General features: G+C 47.9%; 1 protein-coding gene across 5 annotated transcripts in view; it reads right to left on the bottom strand.

Moving 5' to 3' along the window:
• The window catches only part of LOC127445362 (cAMP-dependent protein kinase catalytic subunit PRKX-like), a 119,361-nt gene that overhangs the window by 63,646 nt on the left and 40,544 nt on the right, over nt 1–15,171 (bottom strand). For all 5 annotated transcript variants that reach the window (XR_007897981.1, XR_007897980.1, XR_007897979.1 and 2 more), the window contains exon 3: nt 10,965–11,228. Coding sequence is in view for 2 of the 5 variants with exons in the window: in XM_051705395.1 (XP_051561355.1) it covers nt 10,965–11,228 (264 nt within the window). In the remaining 3 variants the exon portion in view is untranslated. The remainder of the gene's footprint in view (nt 1–10,964; nt 11,229–15,171) is intronic.

Raw genomic sequence — 15,171 nt, 5'->3', positions numbered from 1 at the left:
AGCCTCCTTCTTCCTGGGTTTCGGCACCAGTGTAACGGGGTAAATGGAAAGGACGCGGCGAGAACCGGCTTAACAATATAAATAATATTTAATGATAAACTTAACCAAAAAGACAAACACACACACAGGTGTCGGACAGCTGTCCGCAACTCTCTCTCTCTCACACTGCCGTCTCCGGTCAGCCTTATCCCTCTCGGGCTTAATAGCCTAATTAGGGGCCGGGTGTGTGGAATCACGACCCGGCCCCGCCCTCCGCCCTGCCACTTACGTGAAGCATTACTCGCACTGTTATGGATTGGTCTTAACAGCATACCTGCACAGATGTGATGCTGCAAACACACCTGTGTCATGATACTTCCAGGAGTGCCAACACAAATATCTCGTACCATGCACCTGTCAATATCGACAAGTGCACGGAGAACAAATGAATGGCCACTCTTTGCGATTAATTTAATCACGGTAGCCATCCGTTTATTTATTAAAGTTGCTTTTCCACACCATTCAAAATAATAGACGGCAGTCATGGAATTAGCCCACAATACAAAAAACATATCATTTCTGTGCACAAAGATGTTTTAAATTAAAAATAAATATACAATACTAGGAGAAAAGCTTCAGTGTGCTTTTTTGGAACACTAACAGCCCAATTCAAATTAGCTTACTTTTTTGCTGGCAAATTCCCTGTATTAAATTAAATAAATTACCAAACTAATAAAGCATTAAATTAAAAATAAATAAATTACCAAACGAAAACATAATATTGTTAGGCTTATATAATTGCCTTTTATTTGCATGAACTTAAATTAGCCTTACCCTGTTCTGTAGATGAAAAAATTCGGCTGAATGACATTCTCAGAATGTTCTATACTTTTTTCAAGACTAGAAAAAACTGTTTGTCCACTGCTGAGTTCACTTTCAGGAAACTAGAACTTAAACATTTTAAAACTTTTAAATATTTTAAATCTAACCCTCGTTACCTCAGATTGCATTTGCTGAGCTATTTTTTACCATATTAATTTATTTCATTATAAAACTAAAATTTAATTAAAAAAAAAACGTTTTTGAAATTGATGACTTGGACCAAATAATAAAGAAAAGCAGCCAATAAGTGCCCAATATAGATGGGAACTCCTTCAATACTGTTTAAAAATCATCCCAGGGTGATACCTCAAGAAGTTGGTTGAGAAAATGTCAAGAGTACATGTCTGCAAATTCTAGGCAAAGGGTGACTACTTTGAAGATGCTAAAATATAACCCAGTTTTGATTTATTTTGGATTTTGTTTAGTCACAGCACAATTCCCATAGTTCCATTAATGTTATTCCATAGTCTTGATGACTTTACAATTATTATAAAATGTGAAAAAAAAAAAAAAATTATAATAAAGAATAAGTGTTTCAAAACTTTTGACCGGTAGTGTATGCAGGACATAATGCAGTTGTGATGGGAACGCTTTAGATTAGATGATTGTTCAAAATAGCCTATTGAATATCAGGAATGTAACATATATATAAACCCTGATATTACACGGCATACATTTTTATTTAATAGCTGTGCACATTGTATATACACATCGATGGATGTTCCTTATACTAAGACCGAAATTTTCCCCCACTACTTCACTTTCGGGTCGGAACCGGTGGCAACCTGCTATACGTGCAACATCAGGAGGACCATTACAGTCCTATCAGAAGGGCAACTGCTCCCTTTAGATTGCAATTCCTCGTCTTCTGATTGCATTTATTTGTGAAATTAAAATGACAGTAAGCTGGCTAATTTCAATGAATTGTCTCAATACTCTCCTCATTTTACAAAGACTTCAGTGGAAAACAAAATAGGGACATCTGGGAGGCGAAAGGTACACAATTAGCGATATCATCATGGTTACCTGTGTAACCTCCGTTCCCTGATGGTGGAAACGAGACGTTGTGTTGATGTAGTGACACTAGGTTTACTCTTGGGAGCCCGAGACACCTCTGGTCTTTGATAAAAGGCCAATGAAAATTGGCGAGTGGTATTTGCATGCCACTCGCCCAAACATATGGTATAAAAGGAGCTATGCAACCACTCATTCAGGTTTTATGCTGAGGAGCCAAGACAAGGTCCGGCCATTTCAGCGGGTAGTTCAGCGTTGTGGCAGAAGGGACACAACGTCTCGTTCCCTCCATCAGGGAATGGAGGTTACGCAAGTAATCATGACATTCCCTATCTGTCACACACTCGACGTTGTGTTGATGTAGTGACACTAGGGGTCCCTATACAAAATGCCACAACTGGCTGAACTGTGTTATGTAAACTGGCGGTGTGTGATGGGCAGACAACTGTGTGACTTGTAGCCAGCGCACCAGGCCGACATGTAACCTCCCTCAACATAGTTATGAGTGTCGAACGGCTCTTTGGGGACAAGTCGACTACCCAAAAGATAGAGAGAGGCTAGCTCAGTCGTGGCCTCTTTTCCCCTTCTTTTTTTTCCCACTCCCTAAAAAAAAGGGGGATTATCCAACTGGGCCGACCAGGTCTAGTCAGGGGGTGTCCCTCCCAAGGGAAGGACACCGCGGAGACAACACCTCGCCCAGAGAGAGGGGGGATATTTAAGTGGAAAATACGTCACATGGTCTTGCCAATCATGTGGAGAAGTCTCATGGTAGATCCTACCCAATGGGGGAGGAGTTACTACAAACATGGAGACTGTGGCAGAGGGGGCCCTGCCCAAGGAAGATGCAGTTTGTCAACAGGGAAACAAATTAGCGGAAGATATACATTGCATAGGGTTACCTTACTGGGAACCGCCACATGCGGAGCACCTACCCCAGAATAGGGCTCTTAGTTAGCATGTGTACTGGGCTGGCAGCGAGTCTCTCCGAAGACTCGACTGCCACAGGGCTCGGAGGAAGTCAACCAGGCAACATAGTTTGTGAACACTACTGGGAGTTAATGGTGCACGTCTTCAGCTAAGAGGAGGTGAAAGGCGATATGTGCAAGCGATACACCTGGCCAGCTATCCCGGGCTTATCCACTTGTATTGCGTGCCACAACCCGGGACAAAACAGGTTCCACACGGAGGTTGTAGAACCTGGCAAAGGTGTTGGGTGTTGCCCAGCCCACTGCTCTGCAAATGTCTGTTAGAGAGGCACCCCTGGCCAGGGTCCAGGAGGCCGCTACACCCCTGGTAGAATGGGCTCGTAGCCCTACCGGGGGCGGCACGTCCTGGGCGTGATATGCCATAGCTATGACGTCAATGAGCCAGTGGGCGATCCTCTGCTTGGAGACAGCGCTTCCTTTCCGCTGTGCACCGAAGCAGACAAAGAGCGGCTCAGAGATCCTAAAGCTCTGTGTGCGATCCAAATAGATGCGTAAAGCGTGCACCGGACACAGCAACGACAGGGCTGGGTCTGCCTCATCCTGGGGCAGCGCTCGCAGGTTCACCACCTGGTCCCTAAAAGGGGTCGTGGGAACCTTGGGCACATAGACCGGTCGGGGTCTCAAGATCACGTGAGAGTAGCCCGGACCAAACTCCAGGCACGTTTTGCTGACAGTAAATGCTTGCATGTCTCCTACTTCTTGATGGAAGTGAGCGCAGTCAAGAGGGCAGTCTTCAAGGAGAGTGCCTTAAGCTCAGCTGACTGCAAAGGCTCAAAGGGGGCTCTCTGTAGACCCTGAAGAACTACAGAGAGGTCCCATGTGGGAACGAGGCGTGGTCTGGAGGGGTTCAGCCTCCTGGCACCTCTCAGGAACCTGATGATCAGGAGGTGCTTCCCTAAGGACTTACCGTCCACTGTGTCGTGGTGTGCTGCTATAGCAGCAATGTACACCTTCAAGGTGGAAGGGGACAGCCGCCCTTCCAACCTCTCCCGCAGGAAGGAAAGCACCGATCCGACTGTGCATCTCTGGGGGTCTTCCTGTCGGGAAGAACACCACTTAGTGAACAGATGCCACTTAAAGGCATACAGGCGCCTTGTAGAGGGGGCCCTAGCCTGAGTGATCGTGTCTACCACCGCGGGTGGTAGACCGCTTAGGTCTTCAGCGTCCTGTCCAGGGGCCAGACATGGAGATTCCAGAGGTCTGTTCACGGGTGCCAGATGGTGTCCCGTCCCTGAGAAAGAAGGTCCTTCCTCAGGGGAATTCACCGGGGAGGGGGGGGGGGGGCTGTCGCCGAGGAGTGTGAGGTCCGAGAACCACGTCTGGGTGGGCCAGTAGGGTGCTATCAGGATGACCTGCTCCTTGTCCTCCCTGACCTTGCACAGAGTCTGTGCAAGTAGGCTCACTGGGGGAAACACATATATGTGCAGGCCAGGGGGCCAGCTGTGTGCCAGCGCGTCTATGCCGAGAGGTGCCTCGGTCAGGGCGTACCAGTGCGGGCAGTGGGAGGATTCTTGGGAGGCGAACAGGTCTACCTGTGCCCGTCCGAATCGACTCCAGATCAGCTGGACCACCTGAGGGTGGAGTCTCCACTCTCCCCTGAGGGTAACCTGCTGTGACAGCGCGTCCGCTGCAGTGTTGAGGTCGCCCGGGATGTGAGTGGCTCGCAGCGACTTGAGGTGCTGCTGACTCCAGAGGAGGAGACGGCGGGCGAGTTGTGACATACAACAAGAGCGCAGACCGCCTTGGCGGTTGAAATATGCTACCGTTGCGGTGTTGTCTGTCCAAACTTACACGTGCTTGCCCTGGATCAACGGCCAGAACCTCCGCAGGGCGAGCAGAATTGCCAGCAACTCGAGGTAGTTGATGTGCCAACGCAGCCACGGGCCAGTCCATAAGCCGGTGGCTGCGTGCCCGTTGCAAACGGCACCCCAGGCCGTTTTGGAGGCTTCTGTCGTGACCACGACGTGCCTGGAGACCTGCTCTAGGGGAATGCCTGCCCGTAGAAACGTGAAGTCGGTCCAATGGCTGAAGAGGCGGTGACAGATTGGCGTGATGGCCATGCGATATGTCCCGCGGTGCCATGCCCATCTCGGGACTCGAGTCTGAAACCAGTGCTGAAGCGGTCTCATATGCATCAACCCCAGCGGGGTGGCCACCGCTATGGATGCCATATGCCCCAGGAGCCTCTGAAAGAGTTTCAGTGGAACCGCTGTTTTCTGTTTGAACGCCTTCAAACAGGTCAGCACCGACTGTGCACACTCATTCATGAGGTGCGTCATCAACGAGACTGAGTCTAATTCCAAACCGAGAAAAGAGATGCTCTGAACCGGGAGGAGCTTGCTCTTTTCCCAGTTGGCCCGAAGCCCTAGTCAGCTGAGGTGCGAGAGCACCAGGTCCCTGTGTGCACACAACACATCCCGAGAGTGAGCTATGATTAGCCAACAGTCGGGATAGTTGAGGATGCGAATGCCCACTTCCCTTAGCGGGGCAAGGGCTGCCTCTGCGACCTTCGTGAAGACGCGAGGGAACAAGGACAGACCGAAAGGGAGGACCTTGTACTGATACGCCCGACCCTCGAATGCAAACCACAGGAAGGGTCTGTGTCGAGGTAGAATCGAGACGTGGAAGTACGCGTCCTTCAGGTCTACCGCCGCGAACCAATCTTGATGCCAGACGCTCGCTATAGTGTGTCTTTGCGTCAACATCTAGGACAGGAGTCTGTGTAAAGCCTAGTTCAGTACTCGCAGGTCCAAGATTGGCCGCAACCACCGCCTTTTTTTGGTACAATGAAGTAGGGGCTGTAAAACCCCTTCTTCATCTCTGCTGGAGGGACAATCTTGTCAGACGTACTGGCGGGTGGGGCCTCGCGGCGGGGCGGAGCCTGAGGTGACACACCATGTCATGGCCGTGCTGAGATCAGGGACATCAAAGTACTTATATGGCTCCTTGTGACCACCCCCGAACAGCCTGGGACGGGGGAGGAAGAGGGCTGTCACATCGGGGGCGGATTTGTGCCACAGCTGGGCGCTCAGGGGCGGAGAGACCGCCGCTGGAGCGCCAAACCTGCCAAATAGAGTGGTGGACGGTGGTCGTGATGATGGCCGTGCACACCGGATATGTGACCCAGGGAATAAAGAAACCACTCTTGCTGAATTCCTGGGTACTGCAGCCACTTGGGCATGCAGCGCAATTAAATGCAAAGGGAACAAAAGATTCTCCTCCCGGCCCTCGACCGGGGAATGGAGTGATCTGCTAACCAGCTCCAGAACAGTGGGTTTCGTCGTCCCTTGGTCGCCAATCTTAGGGGCGCTTCGAAGCCTTTCGCGGGTTCTTGGCGGCCGCGAGACGGGTGGTGTCTGCTTGGGGGACACCCTTGGTGACGAGCAGACAGGGTGCAGGATGTGCCGGATAACCTCCGTCTGCTGCTTCACCACTGAGAACTGCTGGGCAAAGTCCTCGGTGTCGCCGGACTGGCCAACTTGGGAAATGGGGGCAGCAAGGAACCGTGCCTTGTCGGCCTCTCCCATCTCGACCAGGTTGAGCCAAAGGTGGTGCTCCTGGACCACCAAGGTGGACATCGCCCACCCGAGAGACCGCGTTGTGATCTTCGTCGCCCGGAGAGCGAGGTCGGTTGCCTAGCGCAGCTCCTGCATCAATCCCGGGGCGGAACTACCCTCATGCAGTTCCTTAAGGGCCTTGGCAGACTTAAAGGAGAGCCATGGCATGCAGGGCGGAGGCGGCTTGTCCAGCGGCACCATAGGCCTTGTCCGTCAGAGACGACGTAAACCTACAGACCTTGGACGGGAGCTTTGGGCACCCTCGCCAGGTGGCGGCGCTCTGCGGGCATAGGTGCACCGCGAGTGCCTTTATCCACCGGGGGGATTGCCGAATAGCCCTTGGCTACCCCACCATCGAGGGTAGTGAGGGCGGGGAAGCTGAAAGATCGGGACCGGGCAGTAAAAAGTGCCTCCCATGACCTTGACAGCTCTTCATGCACTTCTGGGAAGAAAGGAACGGGGGCGGGGCGTGGCTTTGAGCGGCGCCGCGAGCCCAGGAACCAATCATCGAGCCGCGAGGGTTCAGGGGAGAGTGGAGGGTTCCACTCTAGCCCGACGCTCGCGGCTGCCCGGGAAAGCATGTCGTCATCTCCGTGTCAGCCTGTGACTGGGCGACCGCACCCGAAGGGAGGAGCCCAGCTGAGGCTTCCGTGTCCAACTGGACGAGCCCGCTCGCCGATGCTGCACTCGAAAGCTCATCACTTTCGCGGGCTCCGAATAAGAAGTCGAACTCGCCGTGAGACGAGCCGGCGGACTCATCCGGAAGCCCGATCGGGGCAGACGAGCGTGCTGGGGAATGGGAGGTCCGTGGGGGGATACCCGGCGGAGGTGGTCCCATTGGGTTCCCCAAATCGCCCCCAGTACTAGCCACGCTGGCCTCATACCCGTGGGTAGAAGGACCGAGGCAGGGAGCCTCTGGGGTGGCTTGCTTTCTTACGAAGGTAAGCCGGGACCGCATCGTTGCCATGGACATGTTCTCGCAATGAGTACATGACCCATCCACGAATGCTATCTCCACGTGAGCAGTGCCCAGACACGAAAGACAGTGATCGTGACTGTCAGAAGGCGAGAGATAATGAGCGCAACCAGGAATAACACACAAAGGAAAGGCATCTTTAAAAAGACGTTCCGTGTGTGCCGCTCTTTTAGAGATATATACTCTTTTAGAGAAATATACTCTTTTAGAGAATTATTCTCTTTTATTTGGTGATTAACAGTCGTGGGAATTCAGCTCAGTGAGCATGACCGTTTGGCTCCGAAGAGAAAATCTGAATGAGTGGTTGCATACCAGTTCCTTTTACACCTGTATGTTCGGGGGAGTGGTATGCAATTTTCATTGGCCTTTTATCAAAGACCAGAGGTGTCTCGGGCTCCCAAGAGTGACCCCTAGTGTCACAACATCGACACAACGTCGAGTGAGTGACAGATAGGGAAACACATTTCTGTATGGAAACGGTTTAAGGGCAGGTTCCTTTTGCGATAAACCAAAACTTATGCGACAAAGTGATTTTTTTTAAGCGCACACCATTTTATCAATAAAAGCCAATTTGAATGGAAACAGGCAGAAGACGGCAAATTTCGCAAACTTTTTTTTAACCATTTTCACTTTGTCGATAACAAAACAACGCAAAAAGTGGATGGAAACTAGGTTATTTTAATACATACTTATCTGAAGTTTTCTATTAGTGATATTATCGGCCGATATTAGTCTTTCACCGATATATCGGTAACGGCGTATATGTTTACCGATATGCGCAGATATTAAAACTTTTTTCAGAATATATAATGCAGAAAACAATGCTTTATAATTGGTGTCATTACGTAGTTTGTCCAGCAGAGCGTGCTCCGACTCCACTGTTTACAGAGCTGACGGTGGCTCTGCAGACAGGGCGGAGTTCAGCAGTGTCTTCGCGGTAAGTTACTAAATAGTTTGTGAAATAAATACTGGAAAGTTAATAAACAATGACCCCATCATTATCCCTTTTCAATATAACTAATATAACGTTAACCCTGTCCCTGACAACCATGTCACTCATGTCCGTTTGCTGTTAGCCAGCTATAGTTGCAACTGAGCAGACAACGGTGCAGTGGTGGCTTGTGTCTGTTGAGTGTTGATTTCACGCTACGCTGTTACCTAGTTGGTGAGATGCAATGCTGGTCCATCTTTTACTCTCCGTGACAACGAGCTTATAGCTAACTAGCTAACCACGCAGCTACTTTCATTGCTTGTCAGCTGAGTGGAAGCTAATGTGTAAACATGTATTCACCACACTGTTTTGTTTAGGATTCAAAGTTTGGTACCCCCTTCAACCGAACAATTCCAGTCGTTGCATTTATAAAATGTAATATTTAGAAGTCTGGTTTTCCACCGTTGAAAGTTTCCCCTGAACTTGTATAGCAGAATACGGTGTAACACCGCTGCCACTGTTTTTCTCTTGTCTCGGCAGGTGTAAATGCTTCTTGTGTTACAACCTGCCCCTAATTGACTGGCAGTATTAAAATTGTCAGCATTTAAACAGTACTGATGTTTATTTAGCTATTTATTTTATTTTTATTTATTTAAATGGTCAGTATTTGACTGATACTAAACAGTACTGATGTTTATTTAGCTATTTATTTTATTTTTATTTATCCTTTATTTTAATGGTCAGCATTTGACTGAAACTAAACATACAGTATTGATGTTTAACTATTTATTTTATTTTTATTTATTCTTTATTTTAATGGTCAGCATTTGACTGATACTAAACAGTACTGATGTTTATGTTATTTTTATTTATCCTTTATTTTAATGGTCAGCATTTGACTGATACTAAACAGTACTGATGTTTATTTAGCTATTTATTTTATTTTTATTTATTCTTTATTTTAATGGTCAGCAATCGACTGATACTAAACAGTACTGATGTTTATTTAGCTATTTATTTTGAATTTATTCTTTATTTTAATGGTCAGCATTTGACTGATACTAAACATACAGTACTGATGTTTTTTAAGCTATTTATTGTATTTTTATTTATTCTTTATTTAAATGGTCAGCAACTGACTGATACTGAACATATAGTACTGATGTGTTTTAAGCTATTTATTGTATTTTTTATTTATTCTTTATTTTCTCAGTGGTCATTTCTAGAATTTGTTGACAATGTATAATAATAATGTCAAAAATTCTTTGATAAAAATATTTGTTTAAGAATGCAGCCTTATGAGTACCTTTGCATAATCATATCAAAGCAAATTTGGTGAACAATCCACACAGAAAAGTTCTGTTTTCATTCCAGCTCAAAAATTAACTATATCGGCCACCATATCAGCAATCAGTGAATTTTCCCCCTCTAAAATCGGTATCGGTCTCAAAAATCCCATATTGGTCGGGCTCTATTTTCTATTAAAGAAACTGTTAAATTACACAGTAATTGTATTGGAAACTGTGGAGACTGTGAATCAGAATCAAGGCAAATGATTATTACAGTCACTTGAAAAGAGAAAAACTTCATTTAATAGTGATTACACATCACTAACATTAGCGTAACATTTCATAACACTCATTTTGATGCTGTGAACTGTTTATTTACTATCGCTTTTACTATGACTTGAATCAACACATAAATTAATTAACGTTCAGTTATTAGCATTAATTTACCCTGGAGCAAATGTAGGTGTCGTTGCAGATGTTATATGTTCATTTGGGAATGAGGGCTGACATGCTCTTCTCTAGATTCTTTTAAAGATAATTTTTTTAAAAGAAAGAAAAACACTACAAGTATCCTCTCTGGGTAACTCGTGCAACTATTACAAATGACCCAGCAACAACGTGTTTTAAATTTTTTGGATTATTTTGAAAAAATCCCACTTAAAAGTACTCAAACACACATTACTTCCATAATGTGGCTGTCACTGAAAAATAGCAAATGCATGTCAGAGTAATGACGGCAGGGCAACCGTTGCTAAAACAGGATTGGTCAGAAGCGCTTTTAAGGCGGGGCTTAGTGAAGGGTCAATTGGTATCCGGCGAACATGGGGACAACTGTGTTTCAGACTGTACATGCAACGGCGATTATTGCATGCGCAGTAAGGGAATTTAAGCATTTTCATACGTTTCAGCGTGGATGAGCAACTTTTGGAATGAACTAAACCTGTGGTTGCTCTGCAAAGACACCTTACACATTATGTAAAGGCGATTAAAAACATACACATCATATTCTGAAATGCATAACATATGATCATGCATTTGTTTTCGTATCTCGTTTCACTTCTCGCGTGTACTCTGTTGTGAAACGTAATTTGGAGTCCAGGCAGAGTCGTCAGGGATTCGTCAATAGTGAAATGTTTGGTAATGTGTTCACCCCTGTCGCCGATTCCTCGCGTAATTTGAAAACCCTACGACTTCCATGACAAGACAGACAGTTGTGTAATATGAATGGTACCACAATCCGACGTCTTTGAAAGTCGTGTTGTGTGTAGGAGGCATTAAGTGTATGTGCATGCATGTGTTTAAGACAACTACACAAATATTGTTTGTGCAGCTAACCAATTGCCAACGTACCGTTCTGAGAGCTTTTTAGCAAAGCCAAAATCTGTCAGGCAAATGTGTCCCTCACTGTCCAGCAGTATATTCTCTGGTTTCAGGTCTCTGTAGACGATTTCTTTGGAGTGAAGGTACTCAATGGCACACACAATTTCCGCTGAATAAAAGAGTCCGGTGTTGTTATTGAATTTTCCTCTGCTGCGTAAATAGCTGAAGAGTTCACCGCCATTCACATATTCCATCAGCATGTACAGGAAGCGATCATCATGGTGTGTCCAGAACCTAAGAAAGGTCTCCATTATAAAATAACTCTTGATTTGATTGTACAATGGTATAATGGCCATGTATGTCCAATATCACTATTACATATGGTGGATAATGATCAGCTAATGTACCCGATCTGAGTTCGATGAGACCCATCAAACTGTTAATTTAAAATGTAAAAAATGAACAGGCACTCACAGACACGCTCTAGTGTCTGTTCATATCGAACATGTTTTTGAATTTTTTTATTTTTTTTGCAACCTGGTCTCACTGTGAAAACGTGACTATATACATTTTTGCAAAACTTGTTAAATGTGTCTCCAGGTATAATTCCCTGCAGTTTCCAGGAGAAATGAACACTAGAGGTGCTACAACAACTGTGTTTTATTCACTTTCACTCAAATCATGACTTAAATGGCTGATTATGACTTTCTAAATGTTACTTATTACCTGCTATTTTATGATATCGACACACTTTTACTCAAACATATCTTTTGAAAAACAATATATTTTAATGCTTTTATTTAGGGGTGGGTAAACATATTGTTTTTCCGATGCATCGCAATCTTCATTTGAACGATCTCGATTCTTAAATCCCAAGATCGATCTTTCATTAAATGTGCAACCCTCTACTACAATGAGAGAAAATCACTCGCATTTGCAAATCAACCAAATTCTGCGCTATGCGACTAAAGTGAATATATTTGGCAACTGGCTGGTAAATGTTTACATTTCACTCACCAGTAATTATGTAGTTTAGTCATGAAGTGTTCAGCAGAGAGATCCTTTCACAGCGCGTTGAGAGTAAAAATTGTTCCGGTTAATGTGTTCAAGGACGAGATCCACGCAACCCATTTGTCATTGAAAACGTCCTGGTTACTTGTGTAACCTCCATTCCCTGATGGAGGTAACAAGACGTTGTGTCGATGTAGTGACGCTAGGGGTCACTCTTGGGAGCCCGAGACACCTCTGGTCTTTGATAAAAGGCCACTGAAAATTGCCGAGTGGTATTTGCATACCACTCCCCCGTACATACGGGTATAAAAGGAGCTGGTATGCAACCACTCATTCAGGTTTTATGCTGAGGAGCCGAGACAAGGTCCCGGCCATTTCAGCAGGTAGTTCAGCATTGTGGCAGGAGGGACACAAAGTCTCGTTCCCTCCATCAGGGAACAGACGTTACGCAAGTAACCAGAACATTCCATATCTGTCACTCACTCGACGTTGTGTCGATGTAGTGACACTAGGGGTCCCTATACAAAAACGCCACAACTGGCTGAACTGTGTTATGTGAACTGCCTGTGTGTGACGGGCAGACCACTATGTGCCTCGTAGCCAGCGCACCAGGCCAACACGAAACCTCCCCCTACACAGTTATGAGTGTCGAATGGCCCTTTGGGGACAAGTCAACTACCCAGAAGATAGAGACAGGCTAGCCCAGTCGTGGCCTCTTACCCCCTTTTTTTACCACTCCCTAAAAAAAAGGGGGATTAACCGACTGCCACCAGGTCTAGTCAGGGGGGGTGTCCCTCCCAAGGGGAAGACTCCGCGGCGTATTTAAGTGGAAATACGTCACATGGTCTTGCCGAGCTATGTCAGAAATATGCCATGTGGGGGAGTCCCAAGGTAGGTCCTGCCCTACGGGGGAGGAGTTACTACAAGCATGGTGACTGGGGCAGAGGAGCCTCTGCCCAAGGAAGACGCAGTTTACCAACAGGGAAAAGAATTAGCGGAAGATATACGTCACATGGGGTTACCTACAGGGAACCACCACATGCGGAGCACCTACCTCAGTACAGAGCTTAGTTAACACGTGTACTGAGCCGACAGCGAGTTTCTCCGCCATCTCGTCTGCCACAGGGCTCGGAGGAAATCAACCAGGGAACACAGTTTGTGAACACTACTGGGAGTTAACGGCACACGTCTTAAGCTTAAGGCCCTATGCGCAAGCGATACACCCGGCCGGCTGTCCCGGACTTACCTGCTTGTGTAGCCACTACATGGGACAAAACCTGTTCCACCCGGAGATTGTAGAACCTCGCAAAGGTGTTGGGTGTTGCCCAGCCCGCTGCTCTGCAAATGTCTGTTAGAGAGGCGCCCCTGGTCAAGGCCCAGGAGGCCACTACACCCCTGGTAGAATGGGCCCATAGCCCTACCGGGGGCGGCACTTCCTGGGCGTGATATGCCATAGTTATGGCGTCAATGAGCCAGTGGGCGATCCTCTGCTTGGAGACAGCGCTTCCTTTCCGCTGTGCACCAAAGCAGACAAAGAGCTGCTCAGAGTCTCTAAAACTCTGCGTGCAATCCAAATAGATGCGTAAAGCGTGCACTGGACACAGCAACGTCAGGGCTGGGTCTGCCTCCTCCTGAGGCAGTGCTTGCAGGTTCACCACCTGGTCCCTAAAAGGGGTCGTGGGAACCTTGGGCACACAGCCCGGTCGGGGTCTCAGGATCACGTGAGAGTAACCCAGACTGAACTCCAGGCACGTTTCGCTGACAGAGAACGCTTGCAGGTCTCCTACCCTCTTGATGGAAGTGAGCGCAGTCAGGAGGGCAGTCTTCAAGGAGAGTGCCTTAAGCTCAGCTGACTGCAAAGGCTCAAAGGGGGCTCTCTGTAGACCCTGAAGAACTACAGAGAGGTCCCATGAGGGAACGAGGCACGGTCTGAAGAGATTCAACCTCCTGGCGCCTCTCAGGAACCTGATGATCAGGTCGTGCTTCCCTAAGGACTTACCGTCCACTGTGTCATGGTGTACCGCTATAGCGGCTACATAAACCTTCAAGGTGGAAGGGGACAGCCGCCCTTCCAACCTCTCCTGCAGGAAGGAAAGCACCAATCCGACTGCGCATCTCTGGGGGTCTTCGCGTCGGGAAGAACACCACTTAGTGAACAGACGCCACTTAAAGGCATACAGGCGCCTTGTAGAGGGGGCCCTAGATTGAATGATCGTGTCTACCACTTAGGTCTTCCACATCCCATCCAGGGGCCAGATATGGAGATTCCAGAGGTCTGGTCGCGGGTGCCAGATGGTGCCCCGTCCCTGAGAAAGAAGGTCCTTCCTCAGGGGAATTTTCCGGGGTGGGCTGTCGCGAGGAGCGTGAGGTCCAAGAACCACGTCTGGGTGGGCCAGTAGGGTACTACCAGGATGACCTGCTCCTCATCCTCCCTGACCTTGCACAGGGTCTGTGCAAGTAGGCTCACTGGGGGGAAACGCATATTTGCAAAGTCCAGGGGGCCAGCTGTGTGCCAGCACCTCTATACCGATAGGTGCCACGATCAGGGCATACCAGAGCGGGCAGTGGGAGGAACGCCTGCCCGTAGAAACGTCCAAGGGCTGAAGAGGCGGTGACAGATTGGCGTGATGGCCATGCGATGTGTCCCGCGGCGCCATGCCTATCTCGGACTCGAGTCTGAAACCAGTGCTGAAGCCTTCTCATATGCATCAACCCGAGTGGAGTGGCCACCGCTGAGGATGCCATATGCCCCAGGAGCCTCCGAAAGAGTTTCAGTGGAACCGCTGTTTTCTGTTTGAACGCCTTCAAACAGGTCAGCACCAACTGTGCGCACTTGTTCGTGATGCGCGCCATCAATGAGACTGAGTCCAACACCAAACTGAGAAAAGAGATGCTCTGAACCGGGTGGAGCTTGCTCTTTTCCCAGTTGACCCGAAGCCCTAGTCAGCTGAGGTGCAAGAGCACCAGGTCCCTGTGTGGACAGCATATCCCGAGAGTGGGCTAGGATTAGCCAATCGTCAAGATAGTTGAGAATGCGAATGCCCATTTCCCTTAACGGGGCAAGAGCTGCCTCTGCGACCTTCGTGAGGACGCGAGGGGACAAAGACAGACTGAAAGGGAGGACCATGTACTGATACGCCCGACCCTCGAATACAAACCGCAGGAAGGGTCTGTGTCGAGGTAGAATCGAGACGTGGAAGTACCCGTCCTTCAGGTCTACCGCCGC

Source organism: Myxocyprinus asiaticus, chromosome 8 (genome assembly GCF_019703515.2).
Source record: "Myxocyprinus asiaticus isolate MX2 ecotype Aquarium Trade chromosome 8, UBuf_Myxa_2, whole genome shotgun sequence".
Taxonomy (NCBI): Eukaryota; Metazoa; Chordata; class Actinopteri; order Cypriniformes; family Catostomidae; genus Myxocyprinus; species Myxocyprinus asiaticus.
The sequence above is the reverse complement of the archived record's forward strand: the minus strand, read 5'-3'. Positions and strand labels throughout refer to the sequence as shown.